The 25022-nt window shown below is 36.1% G+C and overlaps 2 protein-coding genes across 4 annotated transcripts in view; one reads left to right on the top strand and one right to left on the bottom strand.

Moving 5' to 3' along the window:
• LOC127435775 (vacuolar protein sorting-associated protein 4A-like) overlaps positions 1-6368 on the top strand; it is a 57155-nt gene extending 50787 nt beyond the window's left edge. For both annotated transcript variants that reach the window (XR_007896286.1, XM_051689469.1), the window contains one exon: positions 3343-6368. Coding sequence is in view for 1 of the 2 variants with exons in the window: in XM_051689469.1 (XP_051545429.1) it covers positions 3343-3444 (102 nt within the window). In the remaining variant the exon portion in view is untranslated. The remainder of the gene's footprint in view (positions 1-3342) is intronic.
• Positions 6369-6606: 238 nt separating this feature from the next.
• Positions 6607-22692, bottom strand: LOC127435776 (cyclin-dependent kinase 10-like). Of its 2 annotated transcripts, none has more exons than XM_051689472.1 (14): positions 22674-22692; positions 12201-12311; positions 11936-12008; positions 11369-11440; positions 11039-11141; positions 10856-10937; positions 10572-10639; positions 10317-10369; positions 9495-9564; positions 9343-9402; positions 7382-7505; positions 7134-7273; positions 6919-6971; positions 6607-6835 (listed from the first exon to the last, which is right to left on the bottom strand). In XM_051689472.1, exons 2-14 carry the CDS (start codon positions 12288-12290, stop codon positions 6741-6743), a joined length of 1083 nt encoding a protein of 360 aa, XP_051545432.1. In that variant the 5' UTR covers positions 12291-12311; positions 22674-22692; the 3' UTR covers positions 6607-6740. The 2 variants fall into 2 exon arrangements, with proteins under 2 accessions (XP_051545432.1, XP_051545430.1); XM_051689470.1 differs by lacking the exon at positions 22674-22692 and adding an exon at positions 12431-12449.
• Positions 22693-25022: the final 2330 nt, after the last annotated feature.

The raw sequence follows: 25022 nt of genomic DNA, 5'->3' as shown, positions 1-25022 counted from the left end.
TTAACAAGGCAAATCTCACACATGAACTGCCCAAATACAGACAGCACATTACATGCCCCACCAGAGACAGCAATACACTGGATCACTGCTATACAACACTAAAGGATGCATATTGCTCTATCCCTCGAGCAGTTGTGGGACTCTCTGATCGCTGTCTGGTTCATCTTCTTCCAACCTACAGGCAGAAACTAAAATCAGCTAAACCTGTAGTAAAGACTGTAAAAAGATGGACCAATGAAGCAGAGCTGGAACTACAATCCTGTTTTGACTGCACTGATTGGAGAGTTTTTGAGGCTGCAGCCACCGGCCTGGATGAGCTCACAGATACTGTGACATCATACATCAGTTTCTGTGAGGATATGTGTATTCCTACAAGGACTTATTTAACAAACAACAATGACAAACCATGGTTTACAGCAGGACTCATGCAGCTTCATCAGGCCAAAGAGGATGCTTACAGAAGTGGGGATAAAAACTTGTACAATCAGGCCAACACAGACTGACAAAGGAGATTAGAGTGGCTAAAAGAACCTATTCTGAAAAGCTGACAAACAAGTTCTAAGCTAATGACCCTGCATCAGTGTGGAGAGGCTTGAATGACATTACCAACTACAAGACACCATCCCCCATCTCTGTAAGGAATCAACAACTGGCTGACGATCTGAATGTGTTTTACTGTAGATTTGAAAAGAACAGTCTCACGCCCCACACCTGCTCCAACCTTCACATCATACAAACATTTACACCTCCTGCAACCCCCCTTCTGCCCTCACCTGCTACTCCACCTAAACTTAGGATCTGTGAAGAAGATGTGTGCTGGGTCTTCCAGAAAATGAAGACAAGGAAAGAACAGGGCCCAGATGTTTTCACCCACTTGTCTAAAATCCTGTGCTCTAAAATCCCATCTTCACACAGATGTTCAACACATCACTGGAGCAGTGTGAAGTTCCCTGCTTTTTCAAGCGCCCTACCATCATCGCTGTCCCAGAGAAACCCAAAATCACAGGGCTTAATGACTACAGACCCATTGCTCTGACATGTGTGGTCATGAAGTAATTTGAGAGACTGGTGTTAGCCCACCTGAAGGACATCACTGGACCCTTTCTGGATCCCCTGCAGTTTGCTTATCAAGCTAACAGGTCTGTGGATGATGCAGTCAATATGTGGACTGCAGTTCAGCTTTTACACCGTCAACCCAGCTCTCTGTTCCCACCTCTGTATGTCAGTGGATCACCAGCTTTCTGACAGACAGGCAGCAGCTAGTGAGAATGGGGAAATTCACCTCCAGCACATGTACAATCAGCACTGGCACCCCCTAGGGATGTGTACTCTCCCCACTACTTTTCTCCCTCTACACAAATGACTGCACTGCCAAGGACCCATCTTTTAAGCTCCTGAAGTTCGCAGACGTCACTACTGTCATCGGCCTCATCCAAGATGACGATGAGTCTGCATACAGAAGAGAGGTTGTACAGCTGGCCATCTGGTGCAGTCAAAACAACTTGGAGCTTAACATGCTCAAAATAGTGGAGATGATAATGGACTTTAGGAGGAACACCCCAGCATTAACCCCGCTCACCATTCTAAACAGCACTGTGGCTGAAGTGGAGTCATTCAGGTTCCTGGGCACTACTATCTTACAGGACCTGAAGTGGGAGATCCACATAGACTCAATTTTGAAAAAGGCCCAGCAGAGGTTGTATTTCCTTCACCAGCTGAGGAAGTTCAACCTTCCACAGGCGCTGCTGATACAGTTCTACTCAGCAGTCATCAAGTCTGTCCTCTGCACTTCTATAACTGTCTGGTTTGGTTCAGCTACTAAGTCAGACATCAAAAGACTTCAAAGGATAGTTCAGACTGCTGAAAGGATTATTGGCGCTCCCCTACCCACCCTGCTATAACTTTACACATCCAGAGTGACGAAAAGGGCTGGTAAAATCACAGGAACAGGAACAGTTTTTTTTCCCTCAGGCCATCCACCTCATGAACAGTTAAAACTGCCCCCAAATACTACCCTTTTTGTCAAAACAACCATGTGCAATATTCAGTCCATCCATTCCTACTTATATCTATATTTCATTTATATTTTTTAATATATCCTACCTCTTCTTCAATACATCACATCACCTACACTTAACTGAATATCTGTATATAAAATGTTCGAAAAACATTATTGCTCTATTGTATATTTCTCTATTTATCTGTTAGATCTGATTTTTTATTTTTATGTCACTATATGTATATATGTTTAAATGTATGTGTTTGTATGTATGTATATATGGTTGCATTCTCTTTGCACTGGAAGCTTCTGTCACCATGACAAATTCCTTGTGTGTGTAAGCATACTTGTCAATAAAGCTCATTCTGACTTTGATTCTAATAATGAACATAAAATATTGATTTGATTTTAAATATTTTACTATGTGTTAAGAAAGAGAGCATGGAGTGATGAGATATGAAACTAGCACAGCTGTGTAGAAAATTGGTTGTCTGGAACAATGTTATATATACAGTTTAATGGTCATTACACAAAAATATTTGACAGCAGAATGCTGCAGTCGACCAATCAGTATCGAGTGTTCCAGAGAGCCATGTAATAAAAAAATAAAATAAAACCAAGCAGAATATACAGTGCTGGATATCCAGTTTACTTGCTTCTACATCCCTCAAACAAAACTCTTGCAAACTTACCAAACTAGGCAAACTCAGTGACTAGTTCCTCCTCATTGACTCTATTGTAGCACCCCAGTGCCCTTTTAAAACAACTTTGTTTCCAGAAGTACTAAAAAAACCTGGTTATTGAGTGGATTGTTGGTGTGCTGTATGAGGCTATCACTGACATAGTTTCTGCTCTACAAAGGTGAAACGCAGTAACTATGGCAAAACTTAAATTATTATTTTTTTTTAAATACAAGTTACATGGTTTTATGGTGGATTTTGTAGTTATTGTAATTTTCACTTTAGTTTCTGTGAATATGAGCAGTGTTGAGTCTAATGGACCCTTTGCTAAACCCTGCCCCCTTCGTTACCGTTGCTCACTCTGACAAGCTTTGCAGAACTTCCCATAGGAATGAATGGGAGATTGCCATGAACGGCAAATGCTTTTCAGACATATGGCGGACGGATAAAGTTCCTAAGATAGGATTGGTCAGATAAATTTTAAAGGCGGGAATTAGCGAAGGGACAATAGACCAGATTTTAGTCAGAACTCAGTTTTGACCATGTGTAGTTACTGATTTTTTTTTAATTTATTTTTTTTACCTTTGCATAGCAGATGTGTATCTGTCCCAATGTGCTGTTGTGTAATTGTGTGTGTGTGTGTGTGTGTGTGTGTGTGTGCAGTCTGATATGCTGAGCTCTCTGGCGACCACACGACCCACCGTAAACACAGAAGACCTGCTGAAGGTGAAGAAATTCACAGAGGATTTTGGACAGGAGGGCTGATCCAGCATACACACTTTCACTCCAAACATCCATCCATATGTAGCTGCCCCACTCAAGAAGAAATATCTACTGAAAACTAACCCGCAGGTGTGAACTCGACAAGCATGTTATCTCATCTAATGTCTCTCATCGCCCCATACTACAGAACATCACATTTCAGTTTCATGTTAATTGTTTGGAAATACAAGAACGCTTTGGAGAGCCTAAACAGCTAAAGCTTGCTGTGAATTGTTTTGTTTACATTACATGATCAGATTTCTTTATTTTATAAACAATTTTGTCTGTTTGTCTCAGTATCCACACTGACTGATGATCAATAGTACAGAATCAGTATTTATTTTAATTTATTCTTAAAAGCGTTTGAATGGTTAAGGTTTTGTTAAGATGTGTTACTCTAGTGACTTTATTGTATCTGTTGTGTCCAGCTCAGTATTGCAGCACTTTATTTAATGGTCTGTGTGAATGGCACAAAAACATTTCCAGGTCACATTTAACCCCAAAATCAAAATAAAAACAACTAAATTGTATTTTTGGGATCATCGGTATTTTTTTTTGCATTGTGACAATATTTATATAACAGCTAAGCACATTTCTTGTTCTCATTAATGTAATAATTAATTTAGGCTGATTTCAATTAAAGCCAGAACTTTTAAAGGCAGTACAACAGATATAAACCATGTATAAATTGTTTACAATTTAAATATGTATTTATTTATTTTTCTGCATTACAGTAGTAATATATATATATATATATATATATATATATATATATATATATATATTTTTTTTTTTGCATTACTGTAATGCAACAAACGTCATTATAATTACCGCAATAATGATGAAAATATCTGGTTTTAATTGAAATCAGCCTAAATTAAAGGTAGTACAACATAAAATGATGTATAAATAATTTACAATTGAAATTATACCCCCTTTTTTTTTTGCATTTCAGTTATGAGATTTGTTTCATGGATTACAGTAATGTAAATTAGATTTAGTTTTGTATTATTGTTATCTTTATATTTGCATTACCGGAATGAAAATTATACAATATTTTGTGTTATGGTAATGAAAATTATTTTTTAATTCCCTTATTCCCTTTGAACTCTACATTACAGCATTAGAGAAATAATATTTTTCATGCTTGAGTGAAATTTGTTTGCATTAATTTTTTTATTTTATTTCACAATGCACCAAAACAAATAAAAATAATAATTTAATAATGGTACTAAAAGCAGATTTCATTTTCATTATGCAAAATTGTATTTTTTCCTTTTCATTTTGGGGTTGAATATGAAATTTACATCAACATTTCTCAAATAACATTTCTGAGTATTTCTTTACAGCTATTGTGATACTCACCCGCCTACATTTCAAATGAAGACTAAAATTCCTGATAAAGTGGATGTTGAAATGACAAGGATGTAGCATGGTTTGTCTCTATTGTTAATTTGAGTTCTGTCATTTTAGAAATGAAACTACAGCGTGACAGTTGTGTCCACTCCTACAGACATTCTGGAGAATACCACATTGACCTGAACTGATAAAACAAAATGACTTTTAATGAGTGTGTGTTTTTACAATTGTATTTACTTCAACCAGTCCAATCTCCTTAAAATGGACAAATGTTTTTTTTTTTTAAAACAATTTAAAAGAATATCTTGGCACACTACATACAGGTATGTGCATGCATTAGTGTACAAGACAGTCCATTCATGAATGGTACCGTGTATAATATACACTCACTGAACACTTTATTAGGTACCTGTACACCTACTTATTCATGCAATTATCTAATCAGCCAATCGTGTGGCAGCAGTGCAGTGCATAAAATCATGCAGATGCAGGTCAGAAGCTTCAGTTAATGTTCACATCAACCATCAGAATGAGGAAAAAATTAATCTCAGTGATATGGACTGTGGCATGATTGTTAGTGCCAGTCGGGCTGGTTTGAGTATTTCTGTAACTGCTGATCTCCTGGGATTTTCACGCATAACAGTCTTTAACAACAGAGTTTAATCAGAATGGTGCCAAAAACATCCAGTGAGTGGCAGTTCTGTGAATGGAAATGCCTTTTAGATGAGAGAGGTCAACGAAGAATAGCCAGACTGGTTCGAGCTCACAGAAAGGCTACGGTAACTCAGATAACCACTCTGTACAATTGTAGTGAGCAGAATAGCATCTCAGAATGTACAACACATCGAACCTTGAGGCGGATGGGCAACAGCAGAAAACCACTTCGTCACTTTATTAGGACCATAGTGTTGCTAATTAAGTTCTCAGTGAGTGTAGATACAAATTTGAACAGCAAACTTATAACCTAAAGTTCTCATCTTGATTTTGTCTACTTAATTCAAATTGAAAATGATCTTTTAAATATTTCTGCCTGGTATTTCTTTGCAAACATATACACAGCATATTTAGAGACTTTCTGAGTTAAATGGAACACAGCATTAGCCTCTATAATACAACTACAACACTATGAGAAGGCACAAAATGATTGACAGGCAGAAAGCATCAGAGACCGCGGCCCACGTACACATTTTTGTTTGCTGTTTACAGAGTCTAGTGCTGTCACAGAGACAGGTGAGATATCTCACAACACATTTTTTCATGAATTTTGTTTGCATACCTTTCCATCAAATAAAAAAATGGCTTACAGCACCTTTAAGAAATCAGTAAGTTGATTTCCCTGAAAAGTGTTAACACAGAGTTTGTTTGAACCTCCCGACCACCACAAACCATTACATTGGCTCAACTAATTGAAAAATATTTTTGGGATGGGACTGTCTGTTTTACAACCAATGGCAGATGGTGGAGTGTTTGAGAAACCTGTTTTTAAACAGTTGGTGAATTACAATAGTGATCATCCCTATGCCCTACTCACTTCAAAGGACAGAGCCCTTGAAATGGTAACTGAAGGGCGCTTTGTGAAAAGATAATTTTATTATTTTTGCTTGGAACAACCCTTTTAGTGGCATCACCTTCCCGAAATGCCCTTCAAGGATGGATGCTGTTCAGTGGAGCTAGTGGTGCAGAAATTACCTCTGAATGTTTTCAGGAAATTCCCAACAAAAAAATGTCAACAGAAAGGTTTTATCTTCATCTTTGTATAAAAATGTGTACACACTTCAACTACAGCTAGCATAAGCAACATTCACACAAATTTTTGGTCTATTTATTTACAATATTATCTAATGTCTACAGGCTTCAAGTTTAATGAGTAATTTGTACAATATCTTACAGTACAAGAACACACATGTGATGACTTTGGTGACTGCGGCAGCAGAACAGTCTCATATTTTGCTTCGTTTGGACTGGCTTTGAGCGGCAGGACCAGCGCGTTTGTTTCGGTGGTGAGGAAATGTGGGCATGAGTTCTGGTTCACAGGCTGCAAAATAACACATCAGAATAAACATGCTTAAAACTATCAAAATGTGTCACACTATATGATTAAATGAGCCTGTTACTTACGCAAGGGTTTTTCCTTAAAGTAAGAACTTTCTAAACATTCTGTAGCTGTGGCTCTGTAAGAAACAATGAAAACCTATAAACTACTGTATCATGCTCTCTCCAAATATGATAAACCTTCTTGGATGAATGAATAAATAACAGGAGTGAAAACCATAAATAGACAAATGAAACTCTTTAACCCAGCATGCAAAGTGAAATGTGTGAATTATTTTTACCTGCGCTGTGGGTTGTACATGAACAGAAGGTTGAGCAGTCTCAGACCGGCTTCTGATAACCAGGTGAACTTGTTCTTTAAGTTGTTGTAGGGCTGCTTCCTCAGACTGTATTGCCCGACCAACGGCAGACGCGAGAAGCCCTACAAAGCAAAAACATTTCAAAGTGTCTCTCACCCCCTTTTTTCTTCTGTACATTCTCAAAGGTCTTTGTCCATGTGTGATATTGCTGTGATTGTGAGGGTCAGTACCGGCCAGATGTTTTCATTCGGTGTTCCCAGGAGCTGTATGATCAGGTCCAGCTGCTGGATCTCTGAGGCTCCGGCCAGAAGAGGTTTATGAGCCAGAAGTTCAGCAAAGATGCAGCCAACAGCCCTACAAGAGGAAAAACAGAGAATATTACTGCATAACATTTCAACTAGACATCTTTTCGAGCTTTGATATCTTGATCTGGGTCCTGTCTTATCAACTAGGGATGTGCAACACTACTATCTTTTCAAAAATGGACTAGTCATGTTTATTTATATAGCACTTTTTACAATACACATTGTTTCAAAGCAGCTTTACAGAGGGTCATGCCTGATTGGGTAGTCTTTGGGTTGTCTAAACACTTAGTCAACAAGTCAGTCTTCAAGGTGCTTTAAGTGTTATTTTGTATGGAATGCTATGCACAACTAACACAAAGTAAAATGTGGCCACAGTAGGATTCTTTATGTAGCCAATCAGAAGACTCTAAAGGCCTCGATATACTTCCGGAGAAGTTCTTCTTTGCTCAGAGGTAAAAATAAGTTCTGAACAGCTGAGAAACGGTATACTTTTTACGAACATTCTGACACCAGCCACACCGCTGTGGGAGGCGTTTAGAAGTACATTTAAATATGAGGACGCTACATGTAAAACCTTGAAAATGTGTTATCAATGACTTTTTGCCTCATTCTTTGAGTAGAAGTCACGGTCAGTAAAAGAAGCTGTTTTAACCACTCGATAATTTAAAGTAATACATGTAGTAGATAATGTTTAATTTGTCTAGTTTACATTGTGAATTCATGACACTAATGCGCTTGCATGCTATACGCCGCCATAACATGCACCGATTACACACTGTTATTGTAATTTATGATGACACTGACACTACTGCAAAGATGGATTTAAAAAAAGAGTGTTTATATTCAGAATACAGACAAAAGAATGATGATAGAGGCATCTCTTTACTATGGGCAAAAATCGCATGACATGTTCTTGTAAAATATCTCTATGCGAACGATCGTATTGATGGAGGTACATTTGCATGCTAATAAATCTGCACGCCGGTGTGTTCATGTTGAATACTGACTGAAAAATGTAAACAAAGTAGTAGGTTGAGCTTCGGGTCACACCTACAATGACGTGGACCAATGGCAGTAAGAAGGTGTTTAGCAGCTGGTTAGAAGTTTTCTAAAACTTCGCCCAGGCGAGCTGTTACAAACCACCGAACAAACCACCGAAACAAATGCAAAAACACTGTCTTTGTCAGTACAGCTGTTCAGCTGTGATATTAATTTGTAGGCGAACCCGAAAGTCTAATCCACCATGGGTTCCCTCTGGATTTTCCTATGGGTTTTAATAAGGTCTGTGGTAAACATTACTTGACGATACGAGGACGCTTTGTTCTACAACATAAATTACACACAGTCATACCTCAAACGTGAATTTTGAAGCCGCCGTGTTTGAAAAATAATTTTTTTATGTAATTCAATACGGCTTTAAAATTCACGTTTGAGGTATGACTGTGTGTACTTTATGCTGTAGAACAAAACATCCATGTTTCGTCAAGTAATGTTTACCACAGACCTTATTTATCTCATAAGTTCAAAAACCCCATTTTTATCACCGCATTAATCCCCACGATAATAAGGCTCATTCTGGTTGGATACCTACTGTATTACCTTAATTGCACAAAACTTTTAAAGTCTTCACAAAAAACGGAGACCTTTGGATTATGTATAATAACGGGAACATTGCTCACAGCTGATGATTTGAAGTCTGACAGTAACGGTCTCGAAATCTATTTCTGAAATCTATTAGTGAATTTGAAAAACAAGTGGTATTTTCAATTATTGGCAGCAGTGTTTTAAAAGAGATTCATTTTACCATGCTGAAGAGATCGGTTGTTGGACGACATACCTAATACTAGTATTATTAGTTAATCTAGCGTTATACGTCCAGTTCTCACCACATGTCCAGGGCAGCGGTCTGTGTCTTGGTCCCTAAGAGGAGCTCTGGAGCTCGATACCTGTGATAAAAACAGTGTGAGTGATGGAAAGAGGGATTTGATGGATTAAACTGGATCAAAAAGACTAATCAGCATGAAGTCCATCTGCTTACCACAGTGTCACTACTCGAGGAGTCATGGGCTGTTTTGGGACACCATAAACGCGCGCCAGACCAAAGTCAGCTGAGGAGAAACCATCACACAAACTTTTTCTTAAAGGTCATATTTAAGGACCATTATTTTATTTTTTTTCCATGTTGTATTAATAACGACATCTCAAATTTAATTTTCTTAATTCAATATATAAAAAATATATATATATTTAAATGTATTTATTTTTTTAAAGGTGAAAGGTGTAATTGAAAAAAAAAAAAAACTTTATCACATCTTCATATGCATTCTATAACTAAGTATCCCAAACAGCTCCACACAACATTCAGTATGTTTACATGTGCAGTTATAATTGAGCTACAGCAGGTTTTTGCATAGTCGAGCTACAGTCTTCATCTGTCTGTCCAAGTATGCATGACACATGCATAATAGAATGGTTGAAGGAAAGAAGTTAAATACATGTCACGTGTAACCTTTTAAAGCATACACACAATGCTGGATGCAGCTGAGCTACAGTCACATTATTTAGGTCTATAAGTCTGACTTAGCAAAAAAATCGGACTGGTACGTTTTAAATCGGACTATAGACTTTACATGACATTTTAACTGATTTAAACTGTATTACAGTAATTAGAATTTGTGGGAAATGTGCTTTATTGTCATGACAATAATATTACAATGCAAAAAAAAAAAAAAAAACGTAATTTTCTAAATACTTAATACAATTTTGATTTTGGAGTGAAATGTGACCTGGACATGTTCTTGTGAGATTCACCCATATTAGATTTTATGAACTGGGTTGTAGTTTATTTCTAATCACTCACCTATCTTAACACAGCCCTTGTCTGTCATCAGTAGATTGGAAACCTTCAAATCCCTTTAAGAAAACTACCAGTTTCAATATGAGCAATAAGGAAAAAAAACATCACTAAAAATTCACAAATATTCTTACTGAACCATCAATATTATACTCAGTCAGATCCTTATGTAGGTAACTTTACAACAATCAATATTTAGTTGAAGAAATGGAAATGCGATGAAACATTCTGAGGTGTCACACATTATGAACACACACTGACCTGTGAAGAATGAAGTTGTGATGTAAATACGCCAGTCCTTTAAGCAGCTGCAGAACTATACACTTCACCTGAGGAAATAAAAAAGAAAATTACACTGTAGTGGTCACAGGTGCAGATGGATTAGACAAAATGTAAAGGCACTATATCTTTTAGTGAAACAATGCCACTTCATAAAATGAAAATGTGTATCCTTTATATTTTTAGGACATTCTATTCATTTGAAGTACTGTACAGCAGAGAGGTGCGCTTTTTTAGACGCAGGCTGGTTCATTCATGAAACGCACCTGAGCTTCAGAGAATGGCGACTGCATGTTCTCCAGCAGACTAGCCAGATCCTGCTCACAGTAACTCATCACCAGAAAGAGGCTGATGGGAAAATAATAAAGGTCTTATGAAGTAAGATATGGTCCAAACAAGACTGCGTGGATTGGTTCTTATTTATAAATATCAATATTTTCTTTAGTCACCTCTCCAAATGGCTTCCCACCACCACCTCCTTCAGCTCTACAATGTTTGGGTGTCTCAGTCGCAGCAGAAGGTTAATTTCCCTCAAACTACTGATGGGAATCCCTAAACATAAGCAAAGAAAAACACTAGAACTACCATACAATGTTTCTGTTTTAAGCTCAAAGCAAATAAAAGCTGACAACAATGGAAACAAGTTACAACACAATGAAATTAAGCCACAACATGACAATAAGATACAACACACACATGTCTCCTTTTGTGTTCCGTGGAAGAAAGAAATTCTTTTCTGGACAGAACATGTGTTTTTTTGGCTGAATTATTAAACTGACCATCCTTCTCTTTGTCCATTCGCACTTTCTTCAGCGCAACAATTTCATTTGTCCTTGTGTCCCGTGCTCGATCTGTAAAAGCACAAATCAATGAATCAAATAAGAAATTGAAATCCTGACAGACAGCGGCACACAGATTTATAGATAATATCTGACATGATAATTTTACAGCAGTCTAAAAGTATGAAACCACTATTAAAATGTTTAAAGAAATCGATTTGTCTCTCTTTTGCTTTAATGACAGCATGCACTGGAGCTGACATGAACAAAACCTGATGATCATGTTATCCAGTATGATCGTGTGCTTCAATGGAAGCAAATAAATGACCTTTTGTGCAACAGTTAACATGTCACTAATTTGCATATTTAATTTATGTCCCAGAAATAGTACAGAATCTGAAATACATCCTAATCATTTTATTTCATAAAGTTTCTTCCTAAAATTGGGTTATTTCCATGTTTAAATTAAAGTTTGTATCCCAGATTTTAAAGGTGGTCTCAGACCTTTGGTCTTCACTGTATATGATCATTATATATGCTATAGTAGGTTATGCTGGTGAGACTCACACACTATTCCATATGTTCCTTCTCCAATTCGATTCATCTTCTCAAACTCCTTCACACTCCTGCATTTCCCCAACTACACAGACACAAAACACAAATACTGCAACACAGATACGACATAGGCTCGATCTCGTTTTACACAATTTGTTATCTGTAGTTCATAATTAAGGGAAAGATGTTTTGAACGGATGTAAGTGTTTGATAGTAATACGTGAATATAGTTTCTATAGAGAGATCGTGTGTTTCCAGAGACTATGGTGTTTCTTACCCGTTCAGTGTGAGGAACTATAAACGTCTTGTCGGTTTTTAGAGATTTCAGCTTTAAAGGCTCTAGATCTGTTTCTGCTGTGTACTCCATCTTCAATCACCCCAGATCCGTCTAGAGCAACGATTAATGACAACAAATATGTTTAATTAAACATACATAACATTTTAATGTTGCATTATTGTATGTTCATCATGTAAATAGAAAGAGGTTTTCACTCCGTGAAAGTTTACAGTCGTTCATAAGGACGACTGTCAGCTTTAACGTAGTCGACGAGGCTGAAGCCTGCTACTTATTGACCTTATTCACGCTAGCGCCATCTTTGATTTTTAATAAGAATGACAACGGGGCTGTGAGGGACAGACATACAATCTTTTCAATGGGACGAACGCTATAAAGCTCCTTAATCACATTTGATTTACCACAACTCATGTTTACTGAATGCTCTTGACAAGATGTTTTATCAATGTTTTGTCTGCGGAATGATCCAAAGACACTTTAAACTGCAGTAGAGACTGTACTGTCCCTCACAGCCTGGTTGTCATTTCCATTAAAAATCAAAGATGGCGCTAGCGTGAATAAGGTCTATTCGCCGAAATAACCATTCCACCTTAAAAACGGTGGGTGGCTTATAGGACCTCCCACTTATTTTCACTGGCTGTATTTTTTAAAGGTACAGCTGCACTGAAAATCTGAGGCTATTCAAAGGTATTTGAATAGACTGTTGGCATACATTTATAAAATTATTTTTAATTTAATGTTTCTATAAAATATGCCTGTGACCATTTTTAAGCTGAGGAAGCCAGTGCCATATATAAGACCCATCCATCCCATATTCCATGTTCATGTGAAAGTCTGTGTAAAGATGACATTAGTCAAAGTTTGCTATTGAGATTTGATTTGATCACTTTTCTTATGAATCATCTAACATGTCATGTGTAACAATACTCACATACAGTAACTAACTCCAGCTTTTCCACGCTATTTTTAAAGGCTTTATTAAATATGGCACCATGCTGTGATGTAGAAAAGTTGATAAAAGGTGATAATATTGACATTACACTTGCTTGTAGATGTCTTTAGTTATGAACCCAAGAGCATCATTGACATACTGGCGCAGTATATGTATACAGCTCCTATATTGTAGGCTTCCTTTTATCATATCAACTACAGAGCAATGCAATTTAATTACAGTATAAGGCTTGCGCCAAAATACATATGCTCTAAAGTAAAAAAATAAATAAAGAATGTTCTTGACCAGTGGCAGTTCTGGCTTACTTGGTGCCCTAGGTGAGATGCACCATCGCTATTTGAAAAAAAGTCATTTTTAATCAAATCTAGACAGGCCTCATTTCCAGCAGCCAGCACTCCAACACCTTATCTTTGAGTAATCACACGTGTTTGTTTTTGAGTTGCCACAGTATGCAATAGACTGGCATGTCTTAAGATCAATATTAGGTCAAAAATGGCAAAAAAGAAACAGCTTTCTCTAGAAACTTGTCAGTCAATCATTGTTTTGAGTAATGAAGGCTATACAATGCTTGAAATTGCCAAAAAACTGAAGATTTCATATAAAGGTGTACACTGCAGTCTTCAAAGACAAAGGACAACTGGTTCTAACAAGGACAGAAAGAGATGTGGAAGGCCAGATGTGCAACTAAACAAGAGGATAAGTACATCAGAGTCTCTAGTTTGAGAAATAGACGCCTCATATGTCCTCAGCTGACAGCTTCATTGAATTCTACCCGCTCAACACCAGTTTCATGTACAACAGTAAAGAGAAGACTCAGGGGTGCAGGCCTTATGGGAAGAATTGCGAAGAAAAAGCCACTTTTGGAACAAAAATACAAAAAGAAAAGGTTAGAGTGGGGAAAGAAACACAGACATTGGACAACAGATAATTGGAAAAGAGTGTTATGAATCTTAACCCCATTGAGCTTTTGTGGGATCAGCAAGACTGTAAAGTGCGTGAGAAGTGCCCGACAAGACAGCCACATCTATGGCAAGTGCTACAGGAAGTGTGGGGTGAAATGTCACCTGAGTATCTGGACAAACTGACAGCTAGAATGCCAAGGATCTGCAAAGCTGTCATTGCTGCACATGGAGGATTTTTTGATGAGAACTCTTTGAAGTAGTTTAAGAAGTTCTGAACATTTTTTTCAAATTGTAATAGTAATTTTTCACATTATTAATGTCCTGACTATACATTGTGATCAGTTTAATGCCATTTTGGTATATATATATATATATTGAAACAATGACACATCAGAATATGATGGAACTGCTCATTTCGTTTGTGTTGAGTCACTCTATGCCACTACGGTCTAATTTTTTTGAGAATATTTAAAAAATAGTTAATTCTCAGGGACAGCAAAGCCTTCTCTGCTGGCCTAATATGCCAAATAAATAAATATTTTTCATTCTTTCACTCTCAGTCACCTTTATGTCTATGTATTTTTAATCACTTTCCACTCTTAATTGATCTACAAAAAAATAGAGAAGAACGAAAACTTTATCTAGTCAGAATTTATTCCTTGATGCTTACAAGCAAAGTGTGACAACTGTTTCACAAATCACATGCCCAAAGCCGAGCTCCTTAGCAGAAGCAGTGCGTGAGTCTGAGCTCCACCCCCTCAGGCCTTCAGAATTTCCACAGAATCCAACAACAGTGTAAATGAATGAGCAACTAAAGTCAGATTGTCAGATTCATCAGCCAATAAGATTGACTTATTTGTTTTTGGTGGGTGTGGTCTTTAGGATATGTCCTGGTCGAGGCCTTCTAGCTGGCTTTGAGTGACACAATCACGCTTTAAGTGACGTAATTTGAAAGCGAAGAGCGCGAGATCTTGCTGAGAGTCGACTGTCATCACTGCTGGTATTGCCGTTGAGAAAAAGATCCTTATGGATTTAAAAACACAAGATATTCTGCATGATCATGTGATTGCTTAATTTATTAAACAGGAAAGGAGGACTGATTTTCACTTCAAGTAAATTGGTAAGTGCTTTTTGCATTGTTATAGAAACATCAGGAGTTTTCTAAGTGTAAATTAGGCTGTTTGAGAATTCAGTGTCGGATAAAATTTTGAAAAGTAGTGCTGCGTTCCATTCAACTCGGAAAGTCGAATTTTACAACTTCCTACTAGGAAAAGTGCATCTTGAAGTCAGAATTACAACTTTTAGGCTCGTGCAGAAATTCTCAACTCTGATTTCACCGAGATGCAGGGGCATGATGTCACACAAACATGTGGACACTCAGGGAGATATACAAAGTAAAGCTGCAATGGCTGGCGGTTAGGTCGCTAGTGGTGTGTATGGAGAGTCTAAATAGCACTGTTTACTATTAATATTATTATTAAAATATTAGTAATATCGAACATCGGGGAATGGAATGCATTTATGGTCAGAGATATCAAGTAGGAATATCCCACATCCAACTTGAATGGAACGCAGCATAACCGTGTACCCTGACGAAACAAAATGTAACGCAAGCAACATTTAAATCGCAAATATTATTAGATAGATTTGTCCAGGTATTATAGACCCCCTTGGTAGATTCATATGAAAAATTATGATTTTTGAATGTCTGTTCGTGAGACAGTCTGTTCATTTCACAAAACAGTCATGCTGCAGTTAAAATTAGGCTTGCTTGAGCATTAAGTGTCGTTTCAAGTTCTGGCTTTCGTGCGTGGACGTGTTTTTAAAATGTCAGTTGGTATTATTAGTTAGCTGCCACATAATGTACAACCCCAATTCCGAAAAAGTTGGGACAAATGCTAATAAAAACAAAAAGGAGTGATTTGTAAATTATATTCAGCCTTTGCTATATTGAAAGCACTACAACTACACAATATATGATGTTTTACCTTGTGAATTTCATTGTTTTTTGAAAATGTACAGTAATTTCAAATCAGTTGATTGCAACACGCTCCTCCAAAAAAGTTGAGACAAGGGAATTTAAGACTAGTAACAACTGACGAGTAGAAATAACAAGCCGATGTGAAACAGGAGATATTAAACAGGTGAGGCAATCGTGTCATAGTACTGTATACTGTATAAGGAGCCTCCAAAAACAGTCTAGTCCTTCAAGAGCAAAGATTATTCAAGACTTGTCAATTTGCCAACAGATGCTTCAGCAAATAATCCAGCACTTTGAGAACAATGTTCCCCAAAGACAAATTGGAAGGATTTTGGGCATTTCACCCTCTATAGTGCACAATATAGTTAAAAGATTCAGGGAATCTGGTCAAATCTCAATGCGTAAAGGGCAAGACGAAAACCACTTCTGAATGAGCATGATCTCTGATCCCTCAGACGTCACTGTCTTAAAAAACGTCATTCATCTGTAATGGATATCATGAACATGGGCTTGGGATAACTTTAGTAAACCTTTGTTAGTCAACACCACTCCCCGCTGCATCCACAGATGAAAGTTATGACTTTACTATGCAAAGCAGAAGCCCTACATCAACACTGTCCAGAAGCGCTGCCGATTTCTCTGGGCTCAGTCTCATCTTAGATGGAAAGTAGAACAGTGGAACTGTGTTTTTTGGTCCGAAGGGTCAACATTTCAAAAAGTTTTTGAAAAACAAAACTATCGTGTTATCCAGGCCAAAGAGGAAAAGGATAATCCAAGCTGTTATCAGCGTCAGGTCCAAAAGCCAATGTTTGTATGGGCCAGGGGTGTGTCAGTGCCCATGGCATGGGTAACTCACACATCAGTGACAACACCTTGAATACAGACAGAATTGTAAAAATTTTGAAGCAGCATATACTGCCATCCAGCACCATCTTTTCCAGGGACATCCCTGCATTTTCCAGCAGGACAACTTCAAACCACATACTGCCCAGATTTCATGTGCATGGTTGTGTGAGCAGAGAGTGTGGGTGCTAGACTGGCCTCCCTGCAGTCCTGACCTGTCTCCAGTTGAGAATGTGTGGTGCATTATGAAGCACCCCATATAACAACGAAGACCCCGTACTATTGTGTAGCTAAAGACCTACATAATGGATGACTGGGGGACAATTTCACTTTCTAAACTTAACAAACTTGTGTCTTCAGTGCCCAAATGCTGTATATATTATTAAACATAATAAGTGTTATTAGAAGAAATGGTGATGTTTCACAGTCGTAAACACTCAACTGTCCCAACTTTTTTGGAGCGTGTTGCAATCATTTGATTTGAAATTACTGTACATTTAAAAATAACAATGAACTTCATCATAGGTAAAACATCATATAATGTGTAGTTGTTGTGCTGTCAATATAGCAAAGGGTCAATATAATTTACAAATCACACTTTTTTATATTTTTTTTTAATTTGTTTTTATTAGCATTTTTCATACTGTCCCAACTTTTTCGGAATTGGGGTTGTATGATGCCCAAAGGCATAGGGTGTCTTATTCATTGTGAAACTGTGTTTTCTTAATGGCATGAATCACACTGAAGGCCTAGACTGTAAATGCATGGCCCGCCACTGTGGGCTATGTAGATTGGCACAGATGGCTGTGTTCTGGTGGTCATTTTTGAATAATGTTACATCAGAATATGACGTAATGCATGATTTTATTAGTGAATGTATTTATCTAGCCCACTACGGTCTCGTTTTTTGAGAATATTTCCAAAAAATTAGTTATGGGCTCTGCGGATTGCAGATCTGCAGACTGGTGCAATCAGCAGACACGCTACCTGTGTATCGCTCTGTTCAGAGAATCATATTGAGACAATGACACATCAGAATGTGATGAAATTGATAAGTTCATTAGTGTATGAGCTCTGCAGGTTGGCACAATCAGCATATACTGTACCTGTGGATGACGGTGTTCCGAGGATCATATTTCAAATATAACACATCTGAATGTGTTGGTTTTGCTCATTTCATTAGTGTGCGAGTCCCTTCATGGCACAGTGTACTTTTTTAGATTATTTGAAATAAAATAGCCATGCAAATAGGCAATGGTATCCAATATCAGTGTTGTTTTTTGCATAATCAGTTTAGAATATCTTTACATTATTGTGTGGAACTAATTGGGAGTACTCTTTAATATGTAAAGAAACACAAACCTCTAACTACACATTATTTCAATATAAATATATAGCTTATTAAGAAACACTTTATTATTAACTAGTATACTGGATAATGTAGCAGCAAAATTAACAGAAATTCCAGTAGAAGTCATCAGTAGAAAATATATATATTTTTTTTTTTGCACATTTTTTTCAACTTGTAACTGGACTTTAAAGGAATCAGATTTCTTTTTTTGTTCAGTTTAGTTGTAAGATATCAGCTCAATTTTAATTTGTAAAAAAAATGATGATGATGATGATAATAATAATATATTATAATATTAATATATAGTAATATATCTCAATTGTGCACCTTTAACTTTTAAACCCTCACGCTTTTATTTTGACATTCTAAACTCTCCAGGAAGTCCTGTATGTGTCTGTTTGTAGGCAAGTTCACAGTAGTTTATTTCACTTCTTATTCATATTCTGGTAAAATGCACCTCCGGTGCCGTTCTAAATGCATATTATAAGAGAAACGAACTATTGAGCATCTACATCTGAGATGCTGTTCTAGAGTAGCGCTCAAATATTGCGCACCGCGTGAAAATAGCCGCGAGTGTGTGTGTAAACGGAGCAGCAGCATTCAATAACGCGCTGGAGCTGCGCGTGCATTTTATATATTTACTTATTAAACACAGCCTTTTGTGATTCACAGAGCTACTGCACGTCTTCAAGTGGCTTTGAATAAAATGCACGAGTCATATGAACTGCTTTAATGGTGTTTTTATGATTCTTTTATGTCATTTTTGGAGCATGACAGTAACAAACATGACTAACACACAGTATCAGATTTGGATCGGGCTCGTAGGACCGATACTCGATCCATCTAAAATGACAGTATCGGAGCCGATACCGATCCAGGTATCGGATCGGTGCATCCCTAATTTTGATAATATTATTAATTGTGTTTTACAGTTATGGGCTTTGGATATACTATACTGGATAGGCAATATACTTTACCTGTTTTATATTATGTTCTTTCATATTCATAAATCTAGAAAATTATCATAATCAGAATCAGAATGAGCTTTATTGCCAAGTACGCTTACACATAAGGAATTTTTCTGTGTGACAGAAGCTTCCAGTGCACAAACAATACAAAAACAAGACAGAGATAAAAAATAAAAAGAAAAAACACAAAAAAATAAAATATAATAAAAATAAAAAGTGAATAGAAAATGTAAGTAGGCTATATATGGAAATATGATGATTATGTAATGTTTAATTTCGTAAGTTTATTATTTTCTCTCTCCCACTACACTCTCAGATTGCCAAGAACATTATTATTTTTTACTTTAGAGCATATGTATTTTGCCGCAAGCCGTATACTGTAATTAAATTGCATTGCTCTGTAGTTGATATGATAAAAGGAAGCCTACAATATAGGAGCTGTATACATATACTGCGCCAGTATGTCAATGATGCTCTTGGGTTCATAACTAAAGACATCTACAAGCAAGTGTAATGTCAATATTATCACCTTTTATCAACTTTTCTACATCACAGCATGGTGCCATATTTAATAAAGTCTTTAAAAATAGCGTGGAAAAGCTGGTGTTAGTTACTATTTGTGACTATTGTTATGATTCATAAGAAAAGTGATAAAGAAAATCAAATCTCAATGGAAAACTTTGTCTAATGTCATCTTTACACAGACTTTCACATGAACATGGATTATGGGATGGATGGGTCTTATATAAGGCACTGGCTTCCTTAGCTTAAAAATGGTCACAGGCATCTTTTATAAAAACGTTCAATTAAAAATGACGCTGTGAAAATAATTTTATAAATGTATGTCAGCAGTCTATTCAAATACCTGCCGACAGCAGCCTCAGATTTTCAGTGCAGCTGTACCTTTAAAAATACAGCCAGTGAAAATAAGTGGGCGGTCCAATATGCCACCCAGCATTTTTTAAGGTGGAACGGTTATTTCCACAAATAAGGAGCTTCACACTTGTAGCAAATAGAATTGTGTAATATTTATTTATTTATTTTCAAATTTAAATCTATATAATAATTTAAAAATAAATAATTAAACAATTTACATAATAAAATAGGGTGATGTCAGGTAAAATGGGCCACTTTTTGGTAAATCATCTAGAACAGCATTAAAAAGTCTACACAGCATTAGAACAGCATTAGAACGTCTACACACAGTTTCTAGACTCATTTTATGTTGAAAATATGTAAGGAAAAAAAAAATGTTATGCCTAAGAGCTGATGTGAAAAGTTCTCGTCCGTGGCAACATGTAGTAGCCATGTGTATGTGGACTTGTGAGAGAATACTGTTTTGTTCTGTAAGGATCTTTTATGTAATAAAATTTGTAGGCGAACCCGGAAGTCTAATTCTCCATTGGTTCCCCCAGGATTTTAAATTTTTTTTAATTTAGGTTTATTTATTTATTAACCTTATAAAAGCTGTTTTATTCAACTTTTTGCATGTTACGAACATAAACATAAAGTGGGGGGGGAGATACATAAAAAAAGAAAAGACTGTAGGGGATGTTCTATTTCATGTATCTTAGATCTTAGATGTATCTAAGTCCATTGCAAAAAAAATTTGGATTGGGTTTGAATTTAAGGTACATAGCTTTATGGATCTGGTATTGCCCAATCATTCAAATAAAATCTACCACATTATCTAATTCTTTATCAGTTTCATAATCACGAAAAAGAATATTTGGGATAGAAAAAAATATCATCTGGTAAAATGTAAGATATAAAGAAGATGAGATGTGACACCAAAAATATTAAGAGTAAGGGCAAAAAATTGGGGGAAGAGTTTCCTCCTTCCAAACAAAAAGAGCACATCGGGGAAATGTCACCATTAACTCTACTCACCCTCTGGATTTTCCCATGGGTTTTTATAATGGGGTTTTTGGATGTGTGTAAAATAAGGTCTGTGGTAAACATTATTGATGATATGTGGATGTTTTGTTCTACAACATAAATGACACACCATCATACCTCAAATGTGAATTTTGAAGCTGCCAAGCATTTTTATTTTTTTTAAAGTATGTAATCCAATACGGCTTTAAAAAATCACATTTGAAGTATGACTGTTTAATTTATGTGGTAGACCAAAACATCTACATATCATCAAATAATGTTTACCACAGACCGTATTTTTGTCACAAGTTCAAAAACCCCATTATAAAAACCCATAGGAAAATCCAGAGGGAACCAATGGAGGTTGTAATTTAATCATGTATAATTGTATTTTTTTTACTCACAACAGTTATAATAAAATGGGCATGAGTGTTTGTAAGAATGTGTTTGAGGTGGTTTGTTTCATTTGGATTCTTTCAATATTCCTTCAGCAGTTCCATGAAAGAACCCACCATAATATCTCTTTTTAGCCTGTTTATAAAGTGGCCAGTGTTATCTGATGGCCGTTTGCTAAAATAGGCCTGCAAATAAAGACTTTTTCATCAAGGAATTAGGTTGTTTTGAAAATTACTTATTTTTTTCTTATTGAGACCATCATGACATAATTCATGATACTTTACATTTAGATTTTCAATAGTTTCTTATGAATATATAAACCTTTCAAGCTTAAAGGTACAGTTAGCACGTTAGTGCTCTTATTTTATGTTTTTCCATGTAGCCTCTCATGATTTGCCCTGCCACCCTTAACAAACTCAGACCAAATCAGTTGAAACTTGTCAAATACTATTATGGGAACTGTTTAAAATATTTTGCAGTGATTAGCTATTGAATCTTATTTTTAATATGATTATTATTGTTATTATTATTTTGCACTTTCTTCATCTTTTCTGACTTTGTTGCACTTTAATATCATGCATATTATGTATGTCATCATGAAATCAGAGACCCTACCCTCCAAATCTGAACACAACAGGTCACAGGAGACATATTTAGCGACCAGGTGTAAACAGTGATGTCTCGCCTGACCACATGTGATTGGATCACCTGAGACACATATTAATACCAGGTGTAAACGGGGTCTTAAAACATTTCTACACTCCAACCTTATCTGGCCCATTTGACCTGATGGCCCATTTTTGCTGACATCACCCTACTTTAAAAAAATAAAATAATGTTGGGGCTGCAGAAGGGTCATTTGCATGAAACATAAAATGTGAGGAAGCAATCCTTGATATTAACAGATTTAAAAGACTGTACTTTCATGAACATAACATATCCAAATGCATGATATAACATAGCCTCTTTCTGAGCCTCAAAGCATAGTGCTTTGTCTCAAAGGAATCTACTTGCTTGTAGACTAATTATTGATGTTGTGGTGTGGTTGCAGCAAGGTTCCCTGCATTTAGTGAAGGGTAATGTTAGGGGAACGTTAGGGAAACCATTATAGACAACCTAAAACCAACCTTCTTTTCTGTAAAAAAACAAACCAAAAAAACCTTGTGTTGTGTTCTTGGACGTACATTTTAATGTCATACTTGGGTTAATCAGGCTTTACCCGTGATGAAACCACCTCGACCAACAAACACAGGAGTTGCCCTGGGCCGCTGCTCTTTATTCGCCTCCTCTATTTTCAGACCCGTCGGTTTTTCTAAGAGGTTTTCTTGAGATGGCGCTGTGATTATGATGAGTGGTGGGACAGGATACTTATTGAATGATGTTGAGAAATCACTGCTGAGAGACTGCTCCTGCACTGTCAGAATGAAATAAAATGCATAATTGTTCTCTCTTCAGAAATTAAACACAGGTACACATCAGCACATACAATTTTCTTGAGAGTTACCACCCAAACTTATTTTTCGGAATCTTCGTTATTAAAAATAAAATAAAAAATACACATTAATTCATCAGGTTTATTATTATGCAGAATTAATTTTATTGTACTTTTCTGTATAATGCAGAGGAATATTTCCCCAGAATGTACGTTAAAACATTACAATGACAAATGTGTAGCAGTAAGAACTGATATGGCTTTCACTTTTATCTGTGAACTGTTTTAGTGCTATTTAGTGCACACTCCTTTCAATTGGATTGCAGTGAGCTTTACTTGAAAAAAATAATCAAAACAGATTAACCTAATTAATTTGACAGCTCAAGAGACAAGTACATTAAACATTTGAGGTTTTTACAGGAGATTTTTTTTTTTTTTCTCACCACAATTAACTTGAATGCTAAGATGTTCTTCTCATGAGGTTAATCTTCTTTAAAATAATTTTACATGGTGGCACCCGTTTCCTCGGTGCAGAGCCCATTCCACATCACGCAACGACATGAATCTCTCTGTAAGTCCCTCTGGAATTAATATCGTCTCAATTTCAATACATTTCCGTATATAATCTGTTTCAACAGTTTTACTGATGGTCACACATTTAACGCAGCGACAGCTTCTGGTTCATGCAGTGGGTTCAGTGTTCTGACAAGATGACAATTATTGACCCTCATCTCACCACTAGAGGTCACTAGGGGAAAGATTGAGCCTATTGAAAATATTATTATTTTTTCTTCATTTTTTTCTCAATAGCTTATACATATACAAGATTCATACAAACATATACAACTCACAACAAATGTGAATTAAATAAATAAAGAAAGAAGTAACAGTTTATGCCAGGGGTAAAATTAACAATTGAAATTACAATAAATTAAAGGAAACAAGTGCCTCATGATGTCTTTAATGTTGTCCAAAGTAGTGCCATATTGTTTAACCTCATTTATAAACTGTTCAAAATTGGGCTTTTCTTTAGCCAATTTCTTCACATGGATGTGACATTTTTCAAGTAAAATAAAAAGTTTACTTTTAATCAATGGTATCCTGTACAAAGCATAATGAGTTTTCAATATCCAAATTAAAACGCTCAAATAATTGCTTAACAGGATAAATTCTGTGAAGTATTTTAAAGGATACTTCTCTAACTTTTATTATTTATAAGAATTTATTGTTATCGTCCAGACTTTTTTCCATTTCTTTTTTTTTCAAATTTAGATGACCAAAACACTGTTGAACATGGCACATAATTCCTCCTCAATACATTTCCAGTATATTTATTACTGCATTTGTCTTTTGCAACATTAGTAACATCAACAAATATTGTATTACAACATGAGAGCCACCCAGAGAACTAAACAGAAAATCGGGGAAAATGTTCCATACACCATCTTTGTTTTTCATATATTCATTTATCCATTTTATCTTAAAATGTTTTTTGTTTTTTTAGGTCTGTAAAGTTTAAAACCTCAAGGCCTCCATGTTCTTAACTGTTGCATACAATATATTTTCTCAAATAGTGTGTTTTTTTTTTGTTTGCTCTCTCTTCAAATGAAATCATAAAGAGTTATATCCAAATCCTTGTTAACATTTTACAGAAAATTCATTGACATTGATGCATCAACAGATCTTGAAATTCCTTCTGTTTTTGAAAGTAAAACATAGCCAAATAAGGATAAATCTCATTAACCAAATACAGTATTAAATCTGTTGTTAATTCTCTCTACAATAGGCAATTTTTTTTATGTTTTTCTTTGATTAAGATCTTTACACACCACTATATCGAGATATGTAACGGTGTCATTAATTGGTATACCACTTATTTCTTTCAAAACACAGTTTTTAAAAGGGAATAGTATGGACTTATGGTTCTTATTCATCTTTAATCCAGAGACCTAAGAATTTTTTTTATACATCTAATAACTTTCTTCTCTTCTTCATTGCTTTTAACAAAAAGTGTGGTATCATCAGCTAACTGGCTTAGTTTAATCTCTTTACCAAACACTGGAATCATCTGAAACACTGCTTCTTTATTACTAGTAGCCAT

The sequence above is a fragment of the Myxocyprinus asiaticus genome, chromosome 46 (assembly GCF_019703515.2).
Source record: "Myxocyprinus asiaticus isolate MX2 ecotype Aquarium Trade chromosome 46, UBuf_Myxa_2, whole genome shotgun sequence".
Lineage (NCBI taxonomy): Eukaryota > Metazoa > Chordata > Actinopteri > Cypriniformes > Catostomidae > Myxocyprinus > Myxocyprinus asiaticus.
This window is presented reverse-complemented; position numbering and strand designations above follow the sequence as displayed.